The sequence below is a fragment of the Neovison vison genome, chromosome 10 (genome assembly GCF_020171115.1).
Source record: "Neovison vison isolate M4711 chromosome 10, ASM_NN_V1, whole genome shotgun sequence".
Classification (NCBI taxonomy): domain Eukaryota; kingdom Metazoa; phylum Chordata; class Mammalia; order Carnivora; family Mustelidae; genus Neogale; species Neogale vison.
This window is the reverse complement of record NC_058100.1, coordinates 49,034,777-49,052,905: the sequence shown is the minus strand read 5'-3', so window position 1 is coordinate 49,052,905 and position 18,129 is coordinate 49,034,777. Positions and strand designations below refer to the sequence as shown.

The 18,129-nt window shown below is 49.3% G+C and overlaps 1 protein-coding gene across 4 annotated transcripts; it reads left to right on the top strand.

Annotated features, from left to right (window-relative positions):
* Positions 1-381: 381 nt before the first annotated feature.
* Positions 382-10,065, top strand: GLUL (glutamate-ammonia ligase). 4 transcript variants are annotated; one of them, XM_044267241.1, is made up of 8 exons: positions 382-506; positions 1,559-1,678; positions 3,161-3,339; positions 4,675-4,836; positions 6,478-6,624; positions 7,257-7,384; positions 7,566-7,765; positions 8,338-10,065. In XM_044267241.1, the coding sequence occupies exons 2-8, from the start codon at positions 1,572-1,574 to the stop codon at positions 8,654-8,656; spliced, it is 1,242 nt and encodes a 413-aa protein (XP_044123176.1). In that variant the 5' UTR covers positions 382-506; positions 1,559-1,571; the 3' UTR covers positions 8,657-10,065. The 4 variants fall into 4 exon arrangements, with proteins under 4 accessions (XP_044123176.1, XP_044123175.1, XP_044123178.1 ...); XM_044267240.1 differs by having other exon boundaries at positions 3,158-3,339; XM_044267243.1 differs by lacking the exon at positions 1,559-1,678.
* The last annotated feature ends 8,064 nt before the right edge of the window (positions 10,066-18,129 follow it).

Below are 18,129 nucleotides of genomic sequence, written 5' to 3'. Positions count from 1 at the left end.
GAGGCCCGGCGGTGTGCCGGGCGCCTCGCTCGGGCCCGGGGGTGGGGCCTGTGGGGACGGTCCCAGGCCCGCGGTGGGCGCGCCAGGGCTAGCGGCAGCCGGGGCAGGCGGGGTCCTTCTTGGCAGGAACTCGGCTGTCCGCGCGCCGCCTGCCTGCCCTTCCTCCGCTCCCCTCCCCCCGCAAGCCCCCTCCCCCACGAGGCCCTTTCCCTTTCTTTCTCTCCCGGCCCTCGAGTCCCCACCCCGACGGCGCCCGCTCCACCGCTCGCCCAATGGCAGCGGGGCCCGGGCGCGCATCAGCCGATCCGCCCCGGCTCCCGGCCGCTGGGAGCCAATCAGGGCGCCGGGGGCGGCCCGGGCAGCGGATAAAAAATGCGGGGCAGCTAGCAGCCCCGCAGAGCCGAGAATGGGAGTAGAGTGGAGCTTCTGAGCAGCACGCCGGCCTCCTCTCCTCACCTCACCTCGCTCTCGAGGCCTGCCCGTCCCGCCGCCTGCTCGCCGCCCAGGTAAGCGCGCCGCCGTCCCGGGGGCTGGAGGTGGTGCGTGCCGCCCCTGCAGCCCCCAAACCCCCTGAGCCCGGCCTGCCGACCCCGCGGCTCGGGGCAGCCCCTTGCACCTCCCGCCCCTACGGTGCTCCTCTGCCCCCGCGCCCTCCGCGTGCTCTCGCCGCCCGCGGCTCCCGGAGGCTCTGGGCTGGCGATTGTGGGGTGCGCTGCTCGCCGGGCTCGGAGGAGGGCGGGGAGTTGTTTTGATCTCTTTCGCCGCTCGCGGCCCTAAGCGCCGCCCCTGGAGGTCGCTCTGCGAGGCGAACGGAGGAGCCGCTGCTCGGGCCCAGCGCTCCCACCTCGGCGGTGCTGTGTGCGCCGGAGGAGTGGCCGGGTGGCCCCTGGGAGGCTCGCTCCTGCTCCGCGGTGGCGGGCCTTGCAGGATCGTCGTGGTTTGGAGGCTCTCTAGACGCCTACGCTGAGGCGAGTGGCCATGAGGGTCGCTAGTACGGGCCGCTCCTGCGCGGGGTCCCGGGGGCCTTGCACTGTGACTGAACAATGGGGAGCCCGGGCTGCGGTTTGGCCGGCGGGCGCCGCGGGCGGAGAGGCCTGGCGGGGCAGAGGCAGCGGCGGTGCGCTGTCCCCTCCCCCGCGACATCCCCACTCCCTCCCAGCCTCGGCCCTCGGAGGGATATGGCCCCCTCGGCCAGGCCTTGAGATCCTGACCGGGGCCCGAGGGGCAGGGCGCCGACTTTAGGGACGTTTTAGTGGGAAAGGGCTACCCTCAAAGTGGATTATCCCAACTGCCCCGGGGGCGGGAAGCGGGTAACCCCCCCCAGCCGCAAATCCACGAAGACCACCACCAACGAAGATGAAGACGAAGGGGAGTCGCCGCGGTCCTCGGAGTCCCCTTCCAGCTGCTTCGGCTTCGTCGCCTACTCGATGAACTCCGGAGAGAAATCACGAGTCAAGATTAAGACCGTGACCCACCAGCCCTCGTATTCCTCCTCGTCCCGATGCGATCCCGAACGCTCCCTGACCCCTCCTTCTCCGTCTCCGTCTCCCTCGCCCAGAAAGCTCCGGTGCATGGACCAGCGAGAGCCGGAGAACCAGGAGAGGCGCGAACGCAACTCCAAAAGGAGAAGGGCCAGGGAGGGCTACCCCAACGATCCGATTGACCTTCTGTGGCTGGGGTGAGTGAAGAGTCAGGGACGAAGACCCCGGAGCCGGAGACAGCTGCAGAGACAGCTAGAAAGTGCAGAATCCCGTTTTTACCCTACATAAACTCAGGGCACCGCGTTACCAGTCGGTAACAGTAGACTAAAATGTTGGCATCCAACTCGTCTCACGGAAAAGAGCAGGAAGTCTGGAACTGAGGCTTAAAGGGAGAGAGTGTGGCTGGATGTTGGTGGTGGTCACAGGTTGGGGAGGAAGGCCAGGAGATTGGGTTGTAGGCTTTGTAGTGGGAGCTGAAGGGGTCAGGTGTTGTTCCTTCCGGCCTTTAAAGGCAGGGGTGGTGGAGGTTTGGGGGATGTGTGTGAACCACGGAGACCTCTGCACGCCCGGTAATACAGAGGGATATGGAAAAGGACCGGCTCTGCAATCCAGTGCTGGAGACCAGACCAAGAAGGTTCTGCTCTTCCCCAAGGGAAGGGGTGAGGCTCTTGGAGGGAGAAGCAGTTCTGTTTTCAGCTGGGCAAACATGGACGGTTGCCCATAGAAACTTAGCCACTGTACTTCATAAAGTTGCCCAAGTCGTTGGAGAACAATGTGTTCCTTTTCCAGCCTCTCTGGGCCACTGAGCTGGGGAGGGGGGGCGGTGTCCAACATTTCCTCTTGCGTTGGGTTTTTCTTGTCTCAGAGGTTTTGTGGCAGTGGCTCATGGTTTTTAGCGTGCCCAGCTTTTAAAAACCCAGATCGTTTTGTTACTGAAGTGGGAATTTCCTCATTAAAGTTCCCTGGTGGGATCTGAGAATGTCCTTTGCAAATGTAGATCTACCTTCGGAAGTGAGAAGACCCGTGGAAAGGATGGCAGTGTGCTTGCTGCTCAGAATCCAATGCAGATCAGCTCTTTGATACTTGGGGGATTTGCAATTGCACTGCTGTTAGGAAAACCCCACCAGGCTTTTGACGACTCTAGCTAGCTCCCTTGTTTCTTCTTCCTAATGTCTCAATGTGGGGGGGTGCTTTTGGGAGAGGGGAGAATCTCCAAAAAGGGTTTTTCACAGAGGTGCCTGCTAGAATGCAAGGAAGAGATGAGATGGACCCAGACACCATAGCATCCCAGCCTTTCTGTGGCTGGATTTCACTCATACTGGGAGAGAGAGACCTTCTGCAAATGCTCTCTTTCCGAACTTTAGTGTTTGACCCAGTGCTTTAGTATAAAATATAAAACGCTTGCCCTACTTTGGCCACACTGACGAAATAGAGCTTAGTCCTCACAAGTGTGGATTCTAGCTCAAGGAAGCCTAGAGGGAGATTTTGTCTTATTTAATAGAAAAGCTTAAATCTCTCTGAAAGCAGCATGAAGAAGTAGACCCTGGAGAGTGGCTTCCAAAGGGAGGGGACGACATTTCCCACTGGGACTTTTTGCTTTAATTGTCCTTACTGAGTCACTCCTGCCAGAGGATCAGTTTGGAGTTGGTAATCATTTTTTGGTTGGTTCTTTTCAGCAGAACAACGTCCACCATGGCCACCTCCGCGAGTTCCCACCTGAACAAAGGCATCAAGCAGTTGTACATGTCCCTGCCTCAGGGCGAGAAAGTGCAAGCTATGTATATTTGGATTGACGGGACGGGAGAAGGATTGCGTTGCAAGACCCGGACCTTGGACAGTGAGCCCAAGTGTATAGAAGGTGAGAGACGGAGCAGAGTGGGAGCCGTGGGGAGGGGTGGGAGCAGCCTGAAAGCAAGCCACTAGATTCGGCCACTTTATTATTCTGTGTCTCAAGCTTTCCTGAGGCAGGGTTTCTCAGACTTCATTCATTCAACGCTAAGCTCCTCTGCTGCCTCAAAGCGTGGCAACAATGGACCCCTTTATTTCAATAGAATCTTCCATGGAAGCCAGTATATTGAGGAAAAAAGATTAAAAGTCTAGTTGGGGCAGGAGGGGGTTGGAGACTTTGCTGACTTGGGCGTCCCCACTTAATTCCCTCTGAGGCATCCCCAAGAACCCAGTTTGAAAACCACTGCTCTAACCTGATTATGCTTATCTACTATGTAAACTCTATAGAGTACTGTTTCGGATTCCTATCAGTGAGGTTCTGGATGTGAAGCAGACTCTATGTGAAGTGGTTTCCAAATAGGACTGGCCGATCGTTTGTTTCTGGTTGATTCCACTTTTGGAAATTCTTAAACCACTGATTGCTTATCACACTAGAGGCTCTTAGATAAGAGTCGTGACCTTCATTTTTCAGTCTAGAGCAAACCATAGCCCTCCTCCTGGAAGGGGACTAGAGGAAAAAAATACCACCGTTTACCTGCTTTTAGGATGGCTTACTCTTCTGATAGTAGTCACACTGGAGTGAATGCATAGCATAAAATGAAGTATATGGCGTGTACTTGCTTTGTGGCAGATATTAGACAGGTGCCGGGGGAGGGGGGGTACAAGGTAAGAGAGTCTGATCTCTGTGCTTTCGGAGAACTCCTAGTCAACTTGAGAGATGAAGAAACCCACCTTTAAAACATCGTGGGGAAAGTCGATAAGTGACCATGGGAGTACCCTTGACCACTTACCCTGCTAGTTATCCATTTCCTTGTCTATAGAATAAGGACATGACTCGAGCTAGAACAGTCCCTAGGTGCAGTGGGGAGGTGAGTTAAGCAACGCAGGTGGCCTAGTAGGGGAATCAGAATCTCTTTCTCCTGTTCCAATTTTTTAAATGATGACTGACTTCCTGGTTGTCAGAATATTTCAGTTTGTCTCCTTGGTGTCTGGTAGACAGACTGAGGGAAGACATGTCAAGCGTTCCTTGGGTGGTTGGTGCGGTGCTCTGTGCAGCTTCCACAGGAAGGACATTAAAGCCGTAATGCAGTGGTCAGAGTTTGCATATGAGTAGCGGGAATCCCACATCGCTGACTTTCTGGAAAGGAAGTGTAGATCTTTACATGTGGGAAGTTTAAGGAAGGGGCTGTATTGTCTGAAAAGCTCTGCATTTTTAAGTTAATTTTCCCTTCTCTTTTTACCCCAGAGTTGCCTGAGTGGAATTTTGATGGCTCTAGTACCTTCCAGTCCGAAGGCTCCAACAGTGACATGTATCTAGTCCCCGTTGCCATGTTTCGGGACCCTTTCCGCAAGGACCCCAACAAGCTGGTGTTCTGTGAAGTCTTCAAGTACAACCGGAAGCCTGCAGGTGTGTATTGGAGAGGTAGGGATGCTCCCTCCTTAATCCATGAACGTTGTGAAGGGGGGAAGTACAGGAGATCCTGAAACCAGTACTGGAAACACTAAACTAGATGATACGATCTCAGGTTTCAGAACTGTTTCAGGGGTCTGGGCGGGTGGACCTGGATCTGCACTCCAAACTTCCTCATTCACAGGTGGTGTGGTCCGTCTACGCGGGGTCTACTGGTTGTGTAAATAAAACAACAGTGAATTCCTTTAAATCTGTCCACCAGTAGAGCTCCCCCATGACACAGCCCTCCCACCTGCCTCTAGATTTGAAAAGTATGGATTTTGAAGTTCACTTACCTGGCTATGAACCTTGACCAGCGATTTATTCTCTATCCTTAGTTTTCCTGATTTTAAAAGGTGGGGTAGGGGATAAAATCCATCTCCTGTCTGGGTTCACCAATAACCTACATGTGCCCCAAGTTCACTGTATCTGCATTTTTGGCTTTTGCCTGGTGTGGCTGTTGGTCCTGATTCTCCGCCGATCATCTTGTTAACTGCAGCAGAAGCCCCCCATCCTCCCTTCTGTTTAGTCTCCTGGTACGCTCTGCCAGTGCGACTTGTGACGAGTCAGTCCATGCCTGGACCTTAATTGCCTTTGTTTTGGGAGGCAGTACCATTCTGGTAAAGGGCACCAAGGTAGCTGCCGCCTTCCCAGTTCTGCTACTGGCCGTGCAAGCTGGGCAGGCCGCCTGGTGTGTCTGAGCTGAGCTGCGTTTTCTCCTGTGGGAAAGTAGAGGCTTTACTATGTCCCTCAGGGTCGCCAGATAGACTCCTGTTGTGGGTTTTCCATAATGCAGAGGTCTTAAAGTGGTGTTTTGGGATGTAGTTCAGCAGCTGATAAGAAGTCTTTATTTACTTATTTTAAAGTTTTTTCCAGCTTAGACGTCTCCAGCTGAGCTCCTCTCGTTTCAGTATTTTAACTTTTGTGGTAGGCAGTTTAGCCCTTCATCTTCTTACCTGGAGTAGGAGGCCCCCAATAGACACACGATTTCTCTCAAGGCAAATTACAGGTTTGGCTCTAAATGCTTGAGAAACTAGGGATAAGTCTGACAGCCAAAGCGGCTGTCTTGCGCACAGAGAGCTGAAGTGCTCTCTGTGCGCACTTGGGAGGTGGCCAGCAGGCAGATAAGGTGCAGACCTGCTCTATTCTGGATCCAGAGTCATGGGGTTTGTTTGTGACCCAGGAGTCTCCCTGCAGATGTATGATTACCGCTTCGCCCATTTTCTTTTCTTTTTAAAAGATTTTATTTATTTGACAGATCACAGGTAGGCAGAGAGGCAGGCAGAGAGAGAGGAGGAAGCAGACTCCCTGCTGAGCAGAGAGCGTGATGCGGGGCTCGATCCCAGGACCCTGGGATCATGGCCTGAGTGGAAGGCAGAGACTTTAACCCACTGAGCCACCCAGGCGCCCCTGCTTCGCCCATTTTCTACATTTAGGCTGATGGGATACAAAAAAGGTTTTATTATTCTGGGTCAGTTCAACTTAGAGTCCACATTTCAGTTCAGCTTTGTGGAATCCAAAGTTCTTTTCCCCAGCAGCACTGCGATTCAGTGGATTTGCCCATATGGCTCTAACAGTGCATTGACTCTTTTTTTCTAGAGACCAATTTGAGGCATACCTGTAAACGGATAATGGACATGGTGAGCAATCAGCATCCTTGGTTTGGAATGGAGCAGGAATACACTCTCATGGGCACAGATGGGCACCCTTTTGGTTGGCCTTCCAATGGCTTTCCTGGACCCCAAGGTAAGTCGTCTCCCCGCCCCGTGAGATGGACCTCCTGCTCCCTAGTTACTTCGTTGCCAAGGACAGACTCCCTCCCCAGGGATGATAGTGACTCCTCATGGATCACTATGGGCTGATCACTATGGGCTGCCCACTATAAAGTTGTGGGCATATCACTGAGGCTGGCTGAAATAATGTGGAGAAAAGCCTTCTTGTTACCCAAATCCGGACATGGATTTTTATTTTTTATTTTTATTTATCTACTTATTTTTAAAAAGATTTTATTTATTTATTTGACAGAGATCACAAGTAGGGAGAGAGGCAGGCAGAGGCAGGCTTCCCACTGAGCAGAGAGCCTGATGCAGGGCTTGATCCCAAAACCCTGGGATCATGACCTGAGCTGAAGGCAGAAGCTTTTTTAACCCACTGAGCCACCCAGGCACCCCCGGACATGAATTTTTAGACATTAATATGGAGGGAAACCCTTTGGGTCCACTGACGCTATGGCCAAGAGGAACCCCCTGCATGCCACACCCCTGCCTCCCTGTGAAGACAGGGATAGTGATTCCAGAAAGCAAGTGTTGAGAGCTTTCTGATTTCTGACTTTTGTGGAAAGGGATTTCTTGTCTCTTAACCTCTTAATGTCTCTGCAGGTCCATACTACTGTGGCGTGGGAGCAGACAAAGCCTATGGGAGAGATATCGTGGAGGCTCACTACCGAGCCTGCTTGTACGCTGGCATCAAAATTGCTGGGACAAATGCTGAGGTCATGCCTGCCCAGGTAAATGATGTATTCATCTGTAGGACATAGTGGCCAGTGGGGACATGTACCTGGCACCCCTCATTTACCCAGAACTTAGGTGGGTTGGAATAGAGGTGAGAAAAGAACAGGGTTTGGAGCTTGTGACTTGGGGTAAGAAATTGGCATTATTTTTAAAGGCCAGCCATGTTGTTCTCTCTAGTGGGAATTCCAGATAGGACCCTGCGAAGGAATCGACATGGGAGATCATCTCTGGGTGGCCCGCTTCATCTTGCACCGTGTATGTGAAGACTTTGGAGTGATAGCAACCTTTGATCCTAAGCCCATTCCTGGGAACTGGAATGGTGCGGGCTGCCACACCAACTTCAGCACCAAGGCCATGCGTGAGGAGAATGGTCTGAAGTGAGTGCCTTCTCGTGATGGGGCCATCTTCCTTCCTTTGCTGGCATACTTGCCAAGGGTTTGATGTGTTGGGGCTAATAAGTAAGCCAGACTTCTCCATGCGTACCTTAGCTTTTAGCACTTAGCTTTGAAAGTTATCTTCTAATTCTCTTGTTTTGTTTGTATTTGAAGAGGACCAAAACATACTCTAGGAATAGAATCCAAGAATAGCTATCGGAAAGGGGGAGCTAATTTAATGTGTTTGAAAATCTTCACTATGAAATAACTTAGTAACGATAAAAGCATGTGAATGAACTTAATGCTTCTGGGTGGGGCAGGGTCTTTGATTAGGGTCTTTTCATTCAGCAAGTACTATCTACCGGGCATCCAGCACCATGCTGAGGCCCTGAGTGGGACACACGGGTAAGAAGGCAGAGTTGCTGCCCTCGTGGATCCTTTGATCTGTGGGGACAGCGTTTTAGTGAACAGTCTGATAAGATGAGTCCCGTCGTTCTTAGTTCCATACGTGCACCTGCCCCTGAAGGGCAGATTTCGGGTGCCAGGTTGGACCCCCCCGTCTTTTCTCCTCCTAGGTACATTGAGGAGTCCATCGAGAAACTAAGCAAGCGGCACCACTACCACATCCGAGCCTACGACCCCAAGGGGGGCCTGGATAACGCCCGGCGCCTGACTGGATTCCACGAAACGTCCAACATCAACGACTTCTCCGCCGGCGTGGCCAACCGTGGGGCTAGCATCCGCATTCCCCGGACTGTCGGCCAGGAGAAGAAGGGTTACTTTGAAGACCGTCGCCCCTCCGCCAACTGTGACCCCTTTTCCGTGACAGAAGCCCTCATCCGCACGTGTCTTCTCAATGAAACTGGCGACGAACCCTTCCAGTACAAAAACTAAGTGGACTAGACTTGCAGCCGTCAGACCCCTCCTCTTTCTCCATCCTGCCTCCATGTTTGCCCCTCTCTCGACTGTCCTAATAGCTGTAACTCAAAGGGCGGAATATCAAGGTCTTTTTTTATTCCTCATGCCCAGTTAATATCTCTTTGCTTCCTTTGGCCAGGATAGAGGGGTCAGGTTCTTAATCTTTTTACACCCCCGCCCCCCACCTTTTTTTCCCCTGTCACTGAAGCTGTCTAGTACGTTAGTGGGGAGGGGGTGGGGAGGCATAACCACTGTTTCCAGTTAATCAGGTGTGTTTGTCCAGTAGGCGTAGCGATCCGGACAGAGCATAGTGTTTGTGAAGGGAGGGGGAGGGCTCTTTCTTCCAGGTAGCTGAGTGTTGGGGGAGGGAGGGTTACTTACTTACTCTGGGGTTAGGTTAGGATTTCCCCCTCTTGGTGGGGAGTTCTACTTGGTGTCAGGTTATAACCAACTTTCTATTAAAAGTGAGACTTAGGAGAGAGCCAGGCAGAAAAAAGCACCCCCGTCCTCCTGGTACAGGACTTCCCTCACCTGGGTCGAAATGGCCCTCCCCTGAAGACAAGCTCAGCATAAGGATGGATTGACCTACCTTAGAAGAAGAAGTTCTTAACTGCTTGGTCCTTCATTTATAACACAAAGCAGAGTAGTATTTTTATATTTAAATGTAAAAACAAAAAAAATTATATATATGGGTGTGCAGATATGTGTGTTTTTTTTCTAAAGGAGGAAGAACATTCTGGTCACCGGGGAGCCAAACTGGAGACAAATAGTCTGGTTGGAAATAAGGGATCTCCTCTTGAGTGGGGGTTGAGGGAGGCAGTGCTTTTGCAACGCTGGCTCTCTGGGGGCCCTTTGCTGTTCCCTTGCTGTCCCTGTAGGGTCGTCCGTCCTCTGCCCACTCTTCCGGAGGTGGGGGTGGACACCCGGTCGGGTTGACAGGTGCAGGCACATTGTGGAAGGAGCACTCCCCTGATCCCCGCGGCTTTGGTTTAAAACACACACATGCCCACACGGATTTAGAAATCAGAGTTGGCTGGTCAACTTGAGCATGTTACTGACAAGGGGTGATTGGGATTATTTTCTGGTGGGACTAGCATGTCACTAAAGCAGGCCTTTTGATATATTAAAATTTTTTAAAAAGCAAAACCAGAAGTTTAGATTTTAATCCTGTTCGTAGGGTTTCTGAGTCTCTCTGTTTTGACAGAATGGCGTGTTGGCTTCAGCGGTCCCCTTCCCATCTCCGCGCTCTGAGGAGACGGGGACAGCCTGGAGTCAGAACACCGGTGGTTTTGTGTCCTGGTGTTGATTCTCTTGAGTGTGAGATTCTCCTTCCCTTTGTTCAGATTTCTGAGGAGTTTTTCTTCGATAATAAAAAGCAAACCCCACTTTGGTCCCTCCCATCTTCCCTACCGTGTCTGGCTGTTTTCATGTGGTTCCTGTTGGCCGCCCAGGCCAGCCGTGGCTTCCTCTTGCCGTGACGACTTCTAATTGCCATGTACAGTATGTTCAGCGGTAGACAGCTCATTGTAAACAGACTGTTAACTGCCCAGAGCGGCTCTTATAAATCAACCTAACATTTATAAGATCTCTTCGGACTTGATTCTTTGTGTTTCTTTTAAATCCCTATGTGCTTTTCCTTTACTTTCCTACCCGGAAAGGGGATTTTTATTTTATTTTTTTTAAGAGACAAAGGAAGCTCAAGTTTACTTGTTCAAGGAATTTTTTAAAAATCTACCCTGAGACACACAGCCAACCAGCTCTTCCCCGTACTTCGGGTGTTGGGAATCTCAGGATGAAGGCATATCCCAGCTGTACAGTTTAGTAGGAGGATGCAAACTCCAACCCTCTTCTCTCTGTGCTCCACACCTTGGCTTGAACTTACAATGCCACAACATTGTCTTAAGCACCCCTCTGGATTAATTTTAAAGCAGCCTGAAACTGTTAATGTGTTACAAAGGCTTCTCATTTCCCTGCTGGTCTTGATTTCACCCTTACCTGCCAGGGGTGGTTCTGCATGGCCCATATTGACCCCGTGGCTGCCCTGGTTGAAGCCTTCCAAGGTTGACGCCTCTCAGGCCCAGCTAGCCGGGATGTGCCTCGGACATACCTTCCCTGGCACTAGCCCAATGAGCCGCTCACAATCCCCCCCCCAAAGCCCCATGTGACACCTCTGTGCCCTTGTTCTTCGCACCTTTGCTGGGAAGTCAGTTTTCCTCTCACCTTTCCTGGTGTATCTTAGTTCATGTCCATGCAGGTCAGGTAGGAGCTCCCTTTGCCATAGTGCTGTACATGTACCTCTAGCCAAAAGCACTATTCTTCCAACCCTTGAAGCTACTGTGCCAGGTGTTGTGTGCTATAAGAATTACCATCTTTAAAAGATGGTGTCCTCTATGATAGTTTGGAAGGAGGTGGATCCTGTTACAGCAGACTTAGAGATGACCTTTTGGGGGGGGCGGGGGTAGGTGTATATTTTGCTCTAGTTGTAAGCAATCCTAGATACTCGTGTTTGTTTTGTTTTTTCCCTAGGAAGGTTGGCTCCCCACATTTTTAAAGTTGGATGATGTTACTGCTTTGCTGGGTATGGTTCCAGTTTATATTGGCTGTTTTCAGCGTGATTATCAAGAGTGCCCCCTCTCACTCAGCATTCTCCTGGTTTTGCTGATAAATTGTGGACTTTTCTTTCTATGGAAGCTCTACTTCCCCCTTCCCAGCTGAAATTGGCTTCCGTTTACTGGAGCACCCTTGCAGTCCAGGGCGGGTGGAAGGGAACGTGGGAGGGTATGTTATCTGCACCACAAGCACCAGACCAAGACAGTGGCCCAGGCAGAGTTCCCCAGGAAAGATCTCACGAAAAGGAACTCCGAATTAATGTGATCAGACTTAGGTGGAAACAAGTTTCTTTCCTTCTCTATCCTCTCACCTAGAATTAGCTTTGACCTAAAGGTTGCGGTGTAATCCCCTTGTATTCCAAGGTGTTTTTTTTTATAGCTCATTTAACAGACACGGGGTTACTTGATAAGTTATCAGTGATAGATTAAACAGAATGGCAACCAGGCCTTCAGCCTTAAAGAGACAGAGGCTAATGTTCACAAAAGGAGTTCTCAACTTTAGACATCAGTTTCCTCAATTTCCTCCTGCTGGTTACTGGGTAGGAGCTCAATAACAGCACAGGCTACTAGAAGAATGTCAGGGAGCGAATTCCTTGATGACATTCCTTGGATGGTCACATTGGGGCCATTTAACAAGGCCGATCTGTGCTCCTGGGGGGAGCTCATCTGGAAACACTCAATATGTGAGGATGGATGTTCCTGAAAACACCTGTGGCTCCAAGACTTCAAACATCTTACCAAAGTCTTCCTTAGATAGTTCCAGAAACTGCTCGGCCCTCACACCAAGGAAGTCATGTCTAGAAAGTAACTTGCTATCCTAAAGAAAGCCCATCCCTCAACAGGAATTTCTGATTATAAACTTCGGGAAGACAGGGGTCCTGTTTTTCTCTCTCAGCACTATCCCAGTCCTGTCTGGTGCCTGAGCGACTTGCTTAATGAATTATTTTTAATTCTCAGTTTTGTGAGTTCTAAGCCTTTTGGCTCTATTGGTGACATCAAACCCATGAGATCTCGGTGGTCTGGCTGTGTTCTAACCTGGGTCATGACGCCAAAGCTAAGTTCTGTTTCACCGAGCTTAATAACTGCCGGCTTGGTTCATTCTGCCTGGATTCAGGCTGCCAAGAGCCTTGTGTTGCTTTATGACTTATAACTAATATGAAGTGGCAATTCATTATGTAATTCCAAAGGCTTCAGGTCAATTGCAACTGTAAACAAATTTGAGCTGACTAGAGCCCTGCCATTTTATAGCCTTTAGCTCCATCACCAACCACTCGTTTAAGAAAATGTCATACTTGATTTTACAATATGCAGATATACACACGTTCCCATAGGCACAGGCTAGCCATACACCGTATGTGGACATGCATATGTGTACACATCAGACACGCAGTACGGGTCTCCTACGTGAAACTTTTCCCCAAGATACAGCATCTTACGAAGGAGACAGGAACTTAGGAGTATCCCTTCTAGAAGCAGCACACCCTCAGTAGAATTCACCAGGCTGATAAGCTGTCCCTAGGACCGGGAAGGCAGGCCCTAAAGCTGTTAAGTCTTCAAGCACGGTTCTGCGGCCAGCTCTTTCTCTGCTTTATGGACTGGAGATTTTCAGGGACTGTCAACTTAGAAGGATTTGTCTACGGTTCACTGCCCCGAGCCCTCTGATGTCAGGGACTGGTGTCGTAGTTCCACATTCCCAAGGGGGGGGTGGGTGTGGTTCCTTCTGCCATTTCATGAGTTGTTTTCTGGGGGCCTTGGACGTCAGCAAATTGTCCTCTTTCTCATGAATTTCAGGTTGAGTTACCTGCATTGTCTTGGGACGGCAGCTCGTCTCGGTTTGCTCAGCTCCTGCCCCCTGTCTATGGCCTAGTCCGCAGACCTGCGCACTTCACTCCAAGGGCGTGGACTCACAAATCTAAACTCTGCCTGGAAGCCTTTCTGCACTTCCAGTAAAAGCTCAGAGTAATTCCTTCCTTGGAGTATCACCTGACTATTATATTGACATTAAATGGAAGAGAAGTTCAAGATACCTCTAAAATGTAATAAAATGGGCACCAAATAGACACTATTTGGTGTATGTGACACAGGCATATGAATGAAGGGGTCAAATGAATGGAAAATTTTCTCTTTCTCTTCTTATGCCCTCCTCTTCTTATAGCTAAAAGAATGTCATTGGCCTACCAACCACTATGGGACTTCTGGTCCTATCCTTATATATACTAGCGTATCCTCAAATGATTTGGCAAGCTGTTTTGATAACTCAAATAATGTTATGTATACAGATGTACAGTATTATATTGGTAGAGGGGAGAGAGGAGGGTTGGGTTTTTTGTTTGTTTGTTGGGTTGGTTGGTTAGTTTTGTTCTTGTTTGGGAAAAGTAAACACTTATCTCTGGGAAGGAATCTGTGATTTTTTAGGAACTAAGTTTAGAGAGACAGAGCTGTAGGAGTATCCACTTCTCCGGGTCTTCCTTTAGGAGAGGTCATAAAATAAAATGTTGGAATTCTCCCTAAGGAGCCTACCACCAGCCTCATTCCTAGGTGGGCTTGGGATCCAGAACTGCCAACTTAGAAACATTTTTATATACCTATATTATGACCTAGCCCACTTAAGTTACTCAGCCAAGTTAGACTTCAGTAAATGTTTGTTGAACTAGATTGTTAGAGAAAAATCACTACCAATATTGTTGGCTAGAGGAAGCAGATAAAAACCTACAGTAGGATGGGGGGCAGTTTATTCACAAGCATCAGTCTTAGGTGCTAATGGCTTGGGTATGAGCTGCCCCATTCCTGCAGTTAATTCCAAAGTACCTGGTTCAGAAATCTCTTCTCCCTGATCCAAAATGCAGAGCCTTTGGAGGTGATCATCCCAATTGCTATATCCTGGTAGCCGCTGAGTGTTCTACATTCTTTTCTTCCCCCCAGGAGGGGATGAGATTCCTTCCAGATTTAGAGTTCTGTGTTATGAACTATCATCTCCAAAATTGAAATAAAGCATTTCAATCTTAAATGTGCTTTCTGGGAGCACAAGAGTGATCTCCTAGTTTATGAATACGTATTTGCCATCAGCGTTCTCAGCAGAACTCAGAAAGTCAGATATGTTAGAGAAGACTGAAAGAAAGAAATGACCAAGCCATATTTTAATACAGCATTTCTCTTTGGAGAAAATTATGAGGTGACATTTCTGCATGGCTAGTAATAGGAATATTTAACCCTAAGTGATTTAAAACTAATTTCTTCCACGTGAGAGAGAATCATTCCTCTGTTCGAAGACTCCAGCTTCATGGATAGGCATTCTAGAGCTGGGTAGCAATTTTCCTAAGGTGGCTTGGCCCAGAGCTCTCGAGATGTCCCCAAGGGATGTCTATTATTGGAAAGCATCCTAAGTGTGTTATCTGTTGCTCCATAACAAATCACCCCAAAATGTAGTTCCATAAAACTGTGAATATCTGTGATTTCATAGGGTTTCCTAGGGCCAGGAATCTGGGAGTGACTTAGCTGGGTAGTTCTGCCTCAGAGTTTCTTTGGAGGTTATAATTAAACTGTCAGGACTGCAACCCATGAAGATGTGATTAGAACTGCAGATCATGTTTTCCATGGCTGTCGGCAGGAGGCTTTGGTTCCTTGCCACGTGGACTTCTCCATAGTGCTGCTTAGGACACGTCTTGCCCAGAGTGAATGAATCAAGAAAGCAAATCCGAGAGGGAGAAAGAAAGTATGTGGAAGCCACAGCTTTTTTATAACCTAATCTTAGAAGTGATAACCCATCACTTTTTGCTGTACTCTAAATGCTAAATGTGAGTCACTAAATTCAGTCCACATTTGGAAGAAGGAAATGCTCCGCTTTTCGAGGAGATGTGTATCTAAGAATTTGTGGGTAAATTTTAAAATTCACCACAATGGACTCTTGTCCCCTACCCTCCCTTGTCAACGTTGGCCCTGAGCCAATAGTAAAGATTAAACTACTGTCCTAAAGAGAAAGTCTTTTATGTAGGCTTCTGGTTTCTTTCCTTTGACTCTTGTTCTTATTTGTGCCCTTTTGTTTGTCAGAGAGTGGAATTCAGGATTTCCAGGATATTGTCCGCACTTCGCTGGACGTGAGGGATAAGGTTGATTGCGTCTCTCCCTTTCTCCATCCCAAAGAGCAGGAGGGTCCTCTGTGAGCCATTAAGGGAACCTGGAGCAGACAGGAAGAAAGAGACAATGTCTACAGGGACCAAAAAAGCCCGAAAGTGTGTGTTAATGCATATAAAGTAATGGCTATCCTGGATTCCTATCGGCCTTCCCAAACCAGTTGCAACCTCTGTTTTCACATTAGCCCATGCCTGCATGCTTCTCTGGGACATCTCCTCATCAGAGACACACCTGAGAGTCATCCTAACCACATCTCATCTGGATTGAAGTGTTGGGAGAAGCCATATATACACAATGTGATTGATTCCTTCCTTACCCTAGACTAAACTTTCTCTAATCCCAGAACCAAAATAAAACAAAACAAAAACTTCATGAACAAACAACCCTTCTTCTGATCCTTCAGGAAGAAAAGCAGATGCTCAGCAGAAAGAATATAAACTCAGAAATCCCCAAAGATGTCTATATTCTTTTTTTTTCTTTAAAGATTGTTTATTTATTTATCTGACAGACAGAGATCACAAGTAGGCAAAGAGGCAGATAGAGAGAGGGGGAAGCAGGCTCCCCTCTGAGCAGAGAGCCCAATGCAGGGCTCGATCCCAGGACCCTGGAATCATGACCTTAGCTGAAGGCAGAGGCTTTAACCCACTGAGCCACCCAGGCGCCCCAAGACTCTTATATTCTTGCTACAGCATTCCTGGGAGAAAACCTAAAGGCCCCCAATTTATATTTCTGCTCGAATCATCAGGATATGGGAACCAGGGACATTCCCCAGCTTATCATAAGCCATTTCAGTACGCTTCAACATTGGTATGACCCTGCCCTTTTGTCTACACAACTACTGAGAAAGCAAGAAACACTTCCAGAATCCATGATGTGGATCGTGCAAAGTTGGATCGTGCAAAGTTTTCAGTAGAGATGCCGACTAAGAATTCCAGAGGCAGTCACCGAGGATGGAAAGGATAGAAGACTCTTGTCCTCGTCCTCTTATGATTGAACCATCCGGTCTCCCCTTACCAACACCCACTATGCCCCCACTTTCCCTTGTCTCTGACATGTTCTTTCTCTGCCTTTAGCAGATCAGGAAACTCCAAGACCTGACTGAATGCACCTCAGGAGAGACTCGGGGGGTCTGGTGCCCTCAGGAGAGACTGGGGGCCCGTGACCCCGGGGCCGCTGACCCTCCTTGCAAACAGTCCAAGAAAGTCAGAAAGCACCAGGTGTTTCTGTTCACTCCGGATCTCGCCCAGCCTGGCACGGCAGGCAGGCAGCAGGGTTATTTTGCTTTCATAAGCCATATTATGTAAGATCTGGAACAGTGACGCTGAGCCAACTTAGAGGTCACAACAGAAGGGGAGGAGAAGAACAAAGAAATGGAGAGAGAATGAGGAAGGAGCAGGAAGGGAGAAAGAGAAGAGAGAGAGGGGACAAAGGGAGGGGACGGTGGAGACAGAGGGAGACTGTTTAATTTTCACTGCCTGTTCATACGTTCTTGGTCTCCAGTGACAGCGTACGCTACCTGTAAAGTTCTTCCCCCTCATTTTAGTTGTGCCAGAGGTCTCGGTTCACAATCTGTAGAGGACCTCAATGAATGTCAGCTGCCTGCAGGCGTCACCCCAGGGCCCGCTGGTGTCTCCGTTGGAGGTCGCAGCCGTTGGCATGGTGGAGCACTGAGTGTTCTTGTGGGAGCACATGCAAGGGCGACCGTGAAGGTCATTCCTGAGCCTGCCATGCTTGCTGGTGAGTGGGGAAGCTCCAAAGGGAGCTGGAGACCTGAAGCCTCCTTTCTTTGCTGTATTTCAGAAGGTGATAGCTTACTTCCAGGAACTTGGGTAAACAGGAGGAACAGGTGCCAAAGATAGGGTAGAGGGTTCTGAATTTACACCCACAAAACATCACTTTGAATCAGTTCAGAGCCCTCTACTCCATCTTTGGCATCTGCTCCTGAGGTCTATCTAATATCTGGGAAAATACCCAATCCATGTTTTCAAATGAGTAGACGAGTTCTTATGGATCTGAGCTACTCATCTTTCTTCCTCTTCTACCTTTTGAGCGTCTGCTTTAAAAACTTACAAATTCCTGGGGCGCATGGGTGGCTCAGTGGGTTAAGCCGCTGCCTTTGGCTCAGGTCATGATCTCAGGGTCCTGGGATTGAGTCCCGCATCAGGCTCTCTGTTCAGCAGGGAGCCCGCTTCCTTCTCTCTCTGCCTGCCTCTCTGCCTACTTGTGATCTCTCTCTCTGTCAAATAAATAAATAAAATAGTTTAAAAAATTAAAACAAAACAAAACTTACAAACTCTTTATCAGGGACACCTGGGTGGCTCAGTCGGTAAAGCATCTACCTTTGGCTCAGCTCATGAACTTAGCTCATGACCAGGATCCTGGGATCACGTCTGGCGTCAGGCTCCTTGCTCAGCGGGGAGCCTGCTTCTCCCTCTGCCTGCCGCTCCCCCTGCTTGTGCTCTCTCTCTGACTCTCTGATAAATCAATAAAATCTTATACAAAAATCTGTATCAGGAAAGACTTTCTCTGTAAAGATAAAGATGAAGATAAAGATAAAGATTTTACCCTGCATCGGAAATTACTGATGTCAGGTGCTGTTGACTCATTTCACTGCACAACAACCCTCTGTAGCGGCCTTACTATTGTTATTCCCATTTTACAGAGAAGAGGGCTGAGGTACTGAAAAGATGAGGTGCGGCCGCACACTCT